Source organism: Garra rufa, chromosome 10 (assembly GCF_049309525.1).
Source record: "Garra rufa chromosome 10, GarRuf1.0, whole genome shotgun sequence".
Classification (NCBI taxonomy): Eukaryota; Metazoa; Chordata; class Actinopteri; order Cypriniformes; family Cyprinidae; genus Garra; species Garra rufa.
The window spans coordinates 3,058,536-3,070,072 of record NC_133370.1 but is presented as its reverse complement, the minus strand read 5'-3'; the positions used below and the strand labels follow the sequence as shown (position 1 = coordinate 3,070,072).

The following is an 11,537-nucleotide window of genomic DNA, read 5'->3' as shown; positions in this document are numbered from 1 at the left end:
CAAGAAGCTAACCGTGTTCCTTATAGTGGCTCGCCTTATTTTATTAGATTGCCTTATTTGTTTTCCGTGCCTTTCTGAGTACAGACACCAACCCATCCCTGCACTTAACATCTCCTGCACAACCTGGAACATAACATTTAATTCCATGATCTGCCATTTTCACACTTGTCCTCCTTTGTTTTTTCACAATAGCCTACCTGCAGAACTTCTGATTGGGCGATGCAAATGTTGGGGGCGTGACTATTAAATGATCCCGACTATGACATCATAGTCTGTGTTATGTTAGAATTGACCTATTTTTCGGTGGTCTTTTGCAAACACCAGATTTATATAAGAAGGAGGAAACGATGGTGTTTGAGACTCATGGTATGTCATGTCCATGTACTGAACTGTTATTATTCAACTATGCCAAGGTAAATACAGTTTTCCATTCTATGGCACCTTTAATAAATATATCAAATGTAATAAAACAATATGCATGATAATGTACAATAATAACAATTAACAGTTAAGGATATAAATATAACATGGCAAATAAAATTTTTAGATATTTAAAATGTAATATAAAAAAAATACATTAATAATAATATTGGAAATACAAAAAAAAATTTTTTGTAACAAGGTTTCATTTGTTAACATTTAAAGGTGCCATAGAATGGAAAACTGTATTTACCTTGGCATAGTTGAATAATAACAGTTCAGTACATGGACTTGACATACCATGAGTCTCAAACACCATCGTTTCCTCCTTCTTATATAAATCTGGTGTTTGCAAAAGACCACTGAAAAACAGGCTAATCCTTACATAACACAGACTATTACGCAATAGTCGAGATCGTTAATAGTCACGCCCCCAACATTTGCATCGCCCAATCATCAGAAGTTCTGCAGGTAGGCTATTGTAAAAAAACTAAGTGAGGACAAGTGTGAAAATGGCAGATCACAGAAATAAATGTTATGTTCCAGGTTGTGCAGGGGATGTTAAGTGCAGGGATGGGTTGGTGTCTGTACTCAGAAAGGCAAGGAACACTAATAAAATAAGGCAAGCCACTAAAGGGACACGGTTAGCTTCTTGCTAGCGGTAGCCTGTTACATTGCAGTACATACAATTTCACTTACCACATAAACAGAGTAAGGAGAGATGACTGCGTGGACAATGGCAAATGATTTACAGATCCTGAGCATCACTAACAAGCTTCTAAACTCGTCAAATATGTGGTAAGTACTGCCGCTGTAGTATAACGTTACACAGAGCACGTGCGATCACAAATCTCATAAGTGAAAGTAAAATGATCATGCATTCAAAACAGCAGTTTCATTGCCCCGCATATTAATAGCGGCTGGAGCTCCGTGATTAAATATATATTTTCCTCCATGTGCGAGCTATTGAAATGAGCCGCTCTGTGAAACAACCAATCAGAGCAGAGCTCCTCATTATTATTCATGAACTTTCCAAATAAGGCAATAACAGACCATTTCATTCTAGGGACAAATCCTAGGGTTGTAAATGGACTTTCTGGAGAATTTTGCCCTTTCCTATGCCATATACCTTCTATGTAGATATCAGAGAACAATTTAAAATACTGTATCAATGCATTCTATGGCACCTTTAACATTAACTAACAATGAAAAACACTTTGCATTCCAAATTTCTAAGAATTAATAACGCTGATTCACACAGAGTCTGGCTTTACCTGCGTGGAGTTTTTTGAGCGTCTCATAGGTGAAGAAGCTGAGTCCCGCGTACGGCACGACGCCTAGGATGGTGGGAGTGAATCCCCTGTAGATCGTCTTCAGCCCCTCCTCACGCGAGATACGGACAAACACGTCCAGGATGTTACTGTACCTGATGAGCAATGACATACACTTTATCTCATTTCAACATCTGTTGTTCTCAACCAGGGAACCAAGGAGACTCCAAGATGACGACTACAAGATGTTCCTTCATTTAGTGCACCTCTTTAAATGATTACTCCACTTCCAAAATAAAAATATCCTGATAATTTACGCACCCCCATGTCATTCCAAATGTTCATGTCTTTCTTTCTTTAGTCGCAAAGAAGTGAAGTTTTTGGAGGAATACATTCCTGGATTTTTCTCCATATAGTGGACTTCAGTGGTACTCAACAGACTGAAGGTTAAAAAAACTGTTTCAATGCAGCTTCAAAGGGCTCCACACAATCCCAGCCGAGAAATAAGTGTCTTATCTAGCAAAATGGTTATTTTTTTTACAAAAAATAAAAAAAAAATACAATTTTATTTATTAATTATTATTTATTAATTTATTTCATTTTCTTATCCAACTTACCGACCCAGTGTTTACAAAGTGAATATGCAAGTAGGGTCAAACACCTTTTACAAAAAAAATAATTTTGTAGACCCTTATTCCTCAGCTGGGTTCGTTTAGAGCCCTTTAAAGCTGCAGTTTTAACCTTCAATCTGTTGAGCACCATTGAAGTCCACTATATGGAGAAAAGTCCTGGAATGTTTTCCTAAAAAACGTCATTTCTTTGCGACTGAATAAAGAAAGTCATTAATATTTTGGATGACATGGGGGTGCATACATTATTAGGACATTTTTGTGCTGAAAGTGGAGTAATCCTTTAGTAATGTTTTGTTGTCTTTGAAGAACAAGGATTCTCACAGTCATGGAAAACATGGATATATTTAAAAAAAAGGTTCAAATTGATTTCTAGACCTGGAATAGTCATGGAAATGAATAAAATCTTAAAACACCATGGACATTTTTATAAAGAACACTGATTTTTCTAGTTGTGTCAAGCTCTAAAATATTTTCAAAATCCGTTTTTATTACTATTTTAACTTTTAATATTTACATTTTTAGCATTTTTTGTAATGCGCTCGGTCTTAGTTTCATTGTAAATATTTGTATTTAACGTTCAGTGATTTTTACTTCAGATTTAGTTTTAGTAATTAAGTTTTTAAAAGTTTTTTTTTTTTATCTGATGTTCAGCTTTAATTGAAGTAACAAAAATGTTTCCTAATCGTATTAGTTTTCAATAAGAGTGACAATAATCCTTATGCAGTAAATCACAAACATATCAAAAGTCGGTAACACTTTGCAACAATGAAAAGCATTATTAGACTTCTCAAACTCCATCTCTGCATGTTGTTGTGAGTTCGGGTTTATTATAACATTCATCTGAGAATGCAATGTGCACAATTTCATCAGATTTGTAAGATAAATCATATATAAACCCATGCAAACTCAGTAGAATACATCTTTCTCATTATGCTTATTAAGTGTTTATCACGGTTTCAAAAAAAAGTTAAAAACCCTCACATTTTGATGTCCACATATACATTAAATGATTGTGGCTATTGTATTTCTGTGGTAAAGATATGGGCAAATATTAAAGATTAAGTGGACATTTGACTTAAATGTTGTTTGGTCGATATTAAACAAGGATTGGATCGCACAGTGAAGTGTAAAAACAATCTTCAGGCCATTGGCGCCCTCTGCAGGCCTTTGTAGTAAATCATAACGTACATTAGCTATGTTGTTTATAATACATTATGTATTTCATCAGTTTTGTGCAATGAAACCATATGATTTCTTGCTTTCTTTTGGTTCTTTATTTGAAGGCTATTCTTCGTTTACATCTACATTTTTATTACCACAAAAATAATAGCCTAATTATAATTGTAGGGCCCTATGAAATCAGTTTCAAGTCAGTTTTACTTTTTCTATACTATGTTTTAATGGTTATATATTATTCTTTAATCAAAAAGCCTGTGTAATTGAGTTTTACAATTTGATCAATTTACCAAATTATTTTCCATTCCATTTGAATGGTTCCATTCAAATTTAATAATCAAAAACATCAAATTAATTTATTTTATTAAAAATAAAAAAAGTACAATTGTTGATTTTTTGGGTTGGGAAATAAACCATTCAGATTAATCAATTAATCCATAATTAGTCGCTAGATTAATCGTTATAAAAACTGTCCTTAGTGGCAGCCCTAGTAGGCACTGTGACCTAAAAAGTATGTGAAAATTTTTATTAACTAATATTAACAAAGCTTTATAAATGTTGTATTGTTCATTGCTGGTTTCTGCATTAACTAATGTGAACAAATCAGACCTTATTGTAAAGTCATACCAAAATGTAAATTACAGATCAAAACTTCTAGAACCTTGAAATTAGTTTAATTGTAATTATTTTAGATAGACACTACTAAATTCTGATAATTTAATGTTTGGAAAACAAACTCTTGTTGTTCCAGCAGATGAAGTGGAGGAAACCTATCAGCCAGTTTTGCTCAGTAAGATTATGACATATCTTACATCTCTTTGGGTGTGACGGCCATGCGTGCGCGGACCATGTCCAGCGGATATGTGATCATGGCAGCCGTGGTTCCCGCCAGAGATCCCGCCATTAACCGCGGCACAGGCGGCAGAGCTCTGAAAAACATCAACATATTCATTCTCAGTGCATCTCCTACATCTCTGTAGTAGCTTGTATATTTCTAAACAATCCTGAAACTTTGCATCATGGCTCTTTTCATGTCAGTGAAGCTGAAAGATGTTTTTTTAATTTCTTACTTGCCTTCTTATTTCATAAGGGGAGACACTGCAGGCAAGTTTGAGGTTTTGGGCTTTTTGCCGTTTAAGTGTTTTTTCAGACTAGTGGAAAAAAAACACCCAAAAGACGCTGTTAAGTGTTTCTTTTATAGCACTTTATCTATTTGTGTCAATAGATTTCAATTACAATACATATTTTTAAATGCTATTTTCTCAAAATAGGTTTTTTCTCTCACACTGAACCCAAAATCTCCACTTCAGTAGCACTTACACACACCAAACTTTACATTTTTATTCCTGTCTACATTCTGAAGGTTTTTACAGAGGGATTTGTTCATATATAATTTGCTTGATTTTATACAACAGTTTATTCCCCCAAAATGGTCAAAAATACATGGTTTTCTGTCTGTTCTAACTTTTTTCTGAATTATGACAAAATGAGATACCCAAAATCCCCTCTGTATAAAGTTTTGACTCTAATATGTCATAAATTAAACAAGAATTTTGAAACGGACTTCATCCAGTGTTTAGATTTTTGTACTAGAAATGTATGCAAATTAGCACATATTTCATTAAACAATGCCTCATTCAACCTAATATTTTAGGATGTTTTAGAAATGTTGGGTATCTCATTTTGTCACTGCATAATTTAGACAAAACAGACAAAAAATAGCATTTTTTATATGTTATAAATAAATTGTTGCATAAAATCAAGCAAATTATATATGAACAAATCCCTCTGCAAAACCTTCAGGATATAGATAGGAATAAAAATAAGTTTGGTGTGTGTAAGTGCTACTGAAGTGGAGATTTATGGCTCAGTGTAGGAGAAAAAACTCATTTTGAGAAAACAGCCTTTAAAAATATGGATTGTAATTGAAATCTATTGACACAAATAGATAAGGTGCTATAAAAGAAACACTTAACAGTGACTTTTGGATGTCTACTTTTGGATGTTTTACCACTAGTCTGGAAAAAAACAAAAAGCCCAAAATCTCAAACTTGACAGGGGCTTGAAAAAACAGTGTTTTTGCCTGCAGTGTTGCTTTGGCTAAATGAACAAATTTAAGTATCCATGTGAATGTGCAGAGGTGAAACAGCAGAGAGTAAAATCACACTCACTTGCCCTGGAAGCCGTAATACTGTCCTAGAATCCTCTTGTATTGTTCATGTGCGCAGAACTGGATGGCAGCATATGGAATGACCCGCACCATCGTGGCAGAGTTTCCCCTCCACAGACTGAAGAAGCCATCCTTGAGATATGTGCGGTAAATTAACCTGTACGCCTCCTGGAAAGACAAACATAACAGAATATGAGAAATAAAGACATCTGCATACAAAAGTAAAAGATTTTAAATAATATGCAAAACCTCTGGCATGTTTACGCACATCCAACGAATCAAAGGCGGACAGTAGTGAAGTATTTTCACTCAGTTTTAAGGGCAGACACTGCAGGCAAAATTTTTTTTTTTTTTTGAGTTTTTTTCTCCTACACTGAGCCATAAATCTCCACTTCAGTAGCTCTTACACACACCAGACTTTACATTTTTATTCCTGGCTATCTCCTGAAGATTTTTACAGAGGGATTTGTTTATATATAATTTGCTTGATTTGATACATTTTATTTCACCAAAAATTAAAGGCTTTTTTCTGAATTATGGAGTGAAAATATGAGATAAAAACACTAACTCCAATCTGTCAAAAAAATGTAATAATTTTGAAACCGACTTCATCCAGTGTTTAGATTTTTGTTCTAGAAATGTATACAAATTAGTGCATATTTCACTGAATAATGCCTCATTTGCATATTTAAACCTAACATTATAGAAAACTTGGAATACAAAAAATGTTTGCAATTATCAACGTAATCAATTAATTGGGTAAGTAAGGTGATTAGCTATTAACAAATTTTTTTACCATATTCACCTGCAGTGTCTCGCCTTAAAGGCACTTTTCAAGCATCTGTACTTTAGTGTTTTTCTTCAGAAAAATTACCTTCACAACATTCCAGAGCATAATATTGTACTTTTTATTGCACTATGTTTCATATTAAATATAATTTAATACCTTTTTACAGTAAAAATTCAAATATTTACTTGAGTACAAGAAATTACTAAATTGTTAATGTTCTTAAGTATTAAAGGTAAAAAAAAAAAAAAAAAACTTTTATATATGAAATGTAGTGCAGTAAAAAGTACAGCATTATGTTAGAAGTACAAGTTTTCCAAAGAAAAACAGTACAGATACTTTTAAAAATTTTGCTTGGGTAAAGTAAAAATACTTCACTGTTGTTCAGCTATGCAAAGAGTAAGGAGAAAAATACTCACCTTAGCGGAAAATCTATTTGACGACACTAAAATGAGAAGATAGAGAGAAATATTTAGAGTTTGAATTATTACGAGAATAGAGTTGAAATATTTAGGGAATAAAGTCAAAATATTATCAGAAAAAAAGTTTAAATATTTAACAAATAAAGTCGAAATTACAAGATAAAGTCGAAATATTATGAAAATAAAGTCACAATATTATCAGAAAAAAGTTTAAATATTTTTAAAAGTAAAGTCGAAATATTTCAAGAATAAAGTCAAAATATTATCAGAAAAATGTCGAAATTACAAGACTAAAGTCTAAATATTTCAAGAATAAAGTCGAAATATCATCAGAAAAAAGTTGAAATATTTTAAAAATAAAGCCGAAATTATGAGAATAAAGTCAAAATATTATCAGAAAAAAGTTGAAATATTATGAGAATAAAGTTGAAATATTTTATAAATAAAGTCAAAATTACAAGAATAAAGTCCATTTATTCAAGAAGTCAAAATATTATCAGAAAAAAATTGAAATATTTTAAAAATAAAGTCGAAATTACAAGAATAAAGTCAAAATATTACAAGAATAAAGTCGAAATATTATCACATAAAAGTTGAAATATTGAAAAAATAGAGTCAAAATTACAAGAATAAAGTTGAAATATTACGAGATTAAAGTAATAATATTTAGAGAATAAAGTCGAGATTACGAGAACAAAGTCAAAATATTATGGGAATAAATGAGAATGTGTTTCGATATTATTTTCCACTTTATACTCGTCGTATTTCGACTTTATTCTTGTAATTTTTTTTTTTTTTCACGTGCCACTAAAACGCTGCTGTACTTAAATGACCAGATTGATAGATTCAGGATGTTTAGTGGATGTATAAAGTTTATTCACACAGGGTAGGGGAATCACATAAACTGCTCCACTCATGCTTGACATTAAAAATGACACTGCTTTGATAATTCACAGCTAATGCAATCTCATACAGACATTTATAGGCCTGACTAAGTGTTTGCATATTTCAGTGCATCTGTAAATGTTTAGTCAGTCACTCGAGGGGGGTTAATAAGAGTTTGCCTTCTTGCCTTGGAAGATAATCTTGGTTCGGTCCAGCGGGGCGACGGCCGTTTTAGCCACGGCTCCTGCAAACGCCCCTGAGAGCAGGGAGTTCAAAACCGAGCGACCCTGTTTAAAACCCTGAACACACAAAAAGACCACACATTAGATCTGATTCGTGAAGATTTCCAAACATAAATAAATAAATGCATCCATCTATGTCTTATAATAGATCACAAACACAGCCAGTGTTAATCAGTGAGTCTGTGTAACATGTCCAGGCATGAGCACATACTGAGGTTTCTAGGAAAGGCCCAAGCCTTCCTTCTAATCTTTATAAAGCAGAACAGGTTTACATTCACACTTCTAATCTGTTTCCACACACAACCTGTGACCTGAAAGATTGTCCGAACACGAGTAAAGCAGGAATACTGGGTTGAGTCTTATTCATCAAACCTCAAGTCCCAGCATGCGCTGAACAGCTCAAAATTCTTGACAGAGTCTTCTGTTTGAGCAGCTTACTAAGAAACTAGATTAATGGCTCAGTTAACAATGAATTTACCCTTTTAATCAAAATATGAACATCCAATATGATCCTGACAGAAGCTACAGACTGCACAATTTCGAGGGGAAAATTATTTATAAATATGTGAATTTAAAATGTGATTTAAAATGAAAAAATAAATAAATAAACAAATAAAAATCTAAAAATTGATTATGATTATATATCAAAATGTCTACAAAATAGTAATACTAATACTACTGCTAATAATAATAATAATGATAATAATAATTATAATAATTATTATTATTATTAAACCTATTTATCAATTAATAATAATAATAATAATAATAATAATAATAAATATTACTAAATAAAAATAAAAAATACTACATTAAAACAATGTTTATTTCTAGGGTTGCAAAGTTCTGTGATTAATAGGTCTATAAAATAATAATACTAATACTAATACTACTGCTAATAATAATAATAATTATTATTATTATTATTATTATTATTATTATTATTATTATAACTATTTATCAATTAATAATAATTATAACAAAATGTTACTAAATAAAAAAAGCTAAATTAAAACAATGTTTATTTGTAGGATTTCACAATTTGGCCAAAGTTCTGTGATTATATTTCAATATGTCTATAAAAAAATAATACCAATACTAATACTACTGCTAATAATAATAATAATAATAATTATATTAAGAATAAGAAATATTACTCTTATAATATTTCAGTGTATTTCAACACAAGTCATATTGTAATTTCAGTCTTATTTTTAATTAACTCCGCAGACCTAATACAGAAACAAACAGCACATGTGAATTCTCATGAAACACTGAAATGACTGATGGATTTTACTGTAAATGGACCGGTCAGCAACCCACATGGAAATAAAAAGGAAAAAACAAAACAAAAAACATCATGCAAAATGCTGAATGATGACCATGATAATATCTATAATAACAGCTCACTGAAATAGAACTGACTCTTATGCTATTTATAAGAATTTGACATTATTTTGAGCTTGGACTCATCCCACATTTCTTCAAAATCATAGATTCAATTAAAAATAGAATGACTATATTCTATTTCAACACATCATACTTAGTAATCAAGTATGCAGTAAGGTTCAAAAGGTTGTAGTGCAAATAGACATGACTACAGTCACAATATAACACTCCCCGCTGTTTTGTTGTTATAAAACAGTCACTACATTAAACAAATATTAAGGACACAACTCTGCATAAAAATTTAATTTACAAGCTTCTCAGGTTTGCTGTGTTTATTTGTAGGGTTGCAGAAATTATTATTATTATTATTATTATTATTATTATTGTTGTTTTATTGTTATTTTTATTATTATTGATAAATGATAAACAACAACAATAATAATTTTTTTTATTTAATTTAACTTAATGTATTAAAATAACAAAAAAATAATAATAATAAAATATATATGTAATAAATATATATGTGTGTTAGGGCTGGGTATTGTGACCAATTTGGCAATTCGATTCGATTCTTATTTTTATGGTTTCGATTCGATTCGAATTCGATTTCGATTCGATTCGATTCGATATCGATTAGCTATCAATATTTCATTTAAAATGTTAGTTTTGCAGACATGGGATCCATATTTTGATATAAATGCTGGTAACTGGAACTCTCCTACTTAAGTTTATTACTGAAATACACATCTACATTAATAATAGGGTGCACACAGTTGTTTTAAACAACTTTTATTTTAAATGAACACTGTAACAAGAAGTCATAAATATGTGCATCCATTGTACACCATGTAAACAAACTGCAAAATGCACATTACTGTAAAAAAATAAAAAGACTGTAAATGTGCAACAGTGAAATCTATTAAGAACTTCAAACATGTTTAAGAAATAAAACATTTTTCTAAATTCAAAACGTTCAAAACAGGCCAATCATAAAGCCCTTGTCTGCGTATACAAAACATTCTAACTGTCCATAAAACTAACAGTTCTTAACTACAGCCTAATAATTTTTGATCACCAGATTTTTCTGCAAAAAAAGCAGCTGATCAACATGTTCTGATCTGATCTAAGGCAGCTCCTTTGCGCTGTGATTAGATCACCAGCAGTTGAGAAAACTCTCTCAGCAGGAACACTAGTGACACCTTCAGGACGAGAGGGGAATATTCATATACTCTTATGTGAAGCACGTGCATTAAGAATCGATTCGGGGATTTCCCGAATCGATATCGTTGCGTTAAACTGAAGATCGATTAAAATCGGAGAATCGATATTTTTTACCCAGCCCTAATGTGTGTGTGTGTGTGTGTGTGTGTAAAGGCAATAAAAATACTGCTAAAAAAAAAGGCAAAAATAAAAAATATAAAAAAGTAAAAATGTATTCAAGCACACTGGTACTCCATTACAGCATAATATAAAGAAAATTAAATAAAAGAAAATACTTCGGTTATCTAAAAACTGAACGTATAAACAGTCACATGTTTTCCACTGATTAAATAGTGAACAGATTTCAGATTTCTTTCTTTCATGCCAACCTTAATCTCATCAGTCTATGACTAATGCATTTATAGTTTTACTTCCTGTAGACGGTAAACACTGAGACGTTTCCTAAACAATGGTTTTCTCTTCTTCCTCCTGCATGATTGAAGGCCAGTCTAACCTCACAAACCGGTTTTTACATCTGCATTCATTAACAACACAATGACTGACAACAATGCAACAGTTCTGTCATCATTTACTTGCCCTCAAGTCAAAAGATGCATAGCTTATATATAAAGTCATACAGCTTTAGAACGACATAAGGATGAGTAAATAATGAGATGATTTTCTTGAAAAGCTAATACGTACATTTTAAATTCAGATGGAATGGAACGGTGCGATCTTATTGGCTGTTCTCTCTTGTAGGCGGGTTCAAAAGCGAGTATTCTTACCTCTGATTGGCTGGAGGCGGGGCGTGGCAGCACTTCGCCCTTCGTCAGCGCCCCCTGGCGTTCTGCGTTCCCCATGCCAACCTGATCCATTCATACAGGCCAGCGCAACACACAGGGCTCGCCGGCCCGACACGCAAACACGCACACGCTCACAACCA

The 11,537-nt window shown here is 32.1% G+C and overlaps 1 protein-coding gene across 1 annotated transcript in view; it reads right to left on the bottom strand.

The window, feature by feature from the left end:
• slc25a42 (solute carrier family 25 member 42) overlaps positions 1 to 11,537 on the bottom strand; it is a 16,419-nt gene extending 4,882 nt beyond the window's left edge. Inside the window, exons 1-6 of the mRNA XM_073848453.1 lie at positions 11,380 to 11,537; positions 7,951 to 8,062; positions 6,876 to 6,901; positions 5,671 to 5,837; positions 4,312 to 4,428; positions 1,695 to 1,846 (exon numbers count right to left, since the gene is read on the bottom strand). Coding sequence (XP_073704554.1) covers positions 1,695 to 1,846; positions 4,312 to 4,428; positions 5,671 to 5,837; positions 6,876 to 6,901; positions 7,951 to 8,062; positions 11,380 to 11,469 — 664 coding nt within the window. The 5' untranslated portion in view covers positions 11,470 to 11,537. The remainder of the gene's footprint in view (positions 1 to 1,694; positions 1,847 to 4,311; positions 4,429 to 5,670; positions 5,838 to 6,875; positions 6,902 to 7,950; positions 8,063 to 11,379) is intronic.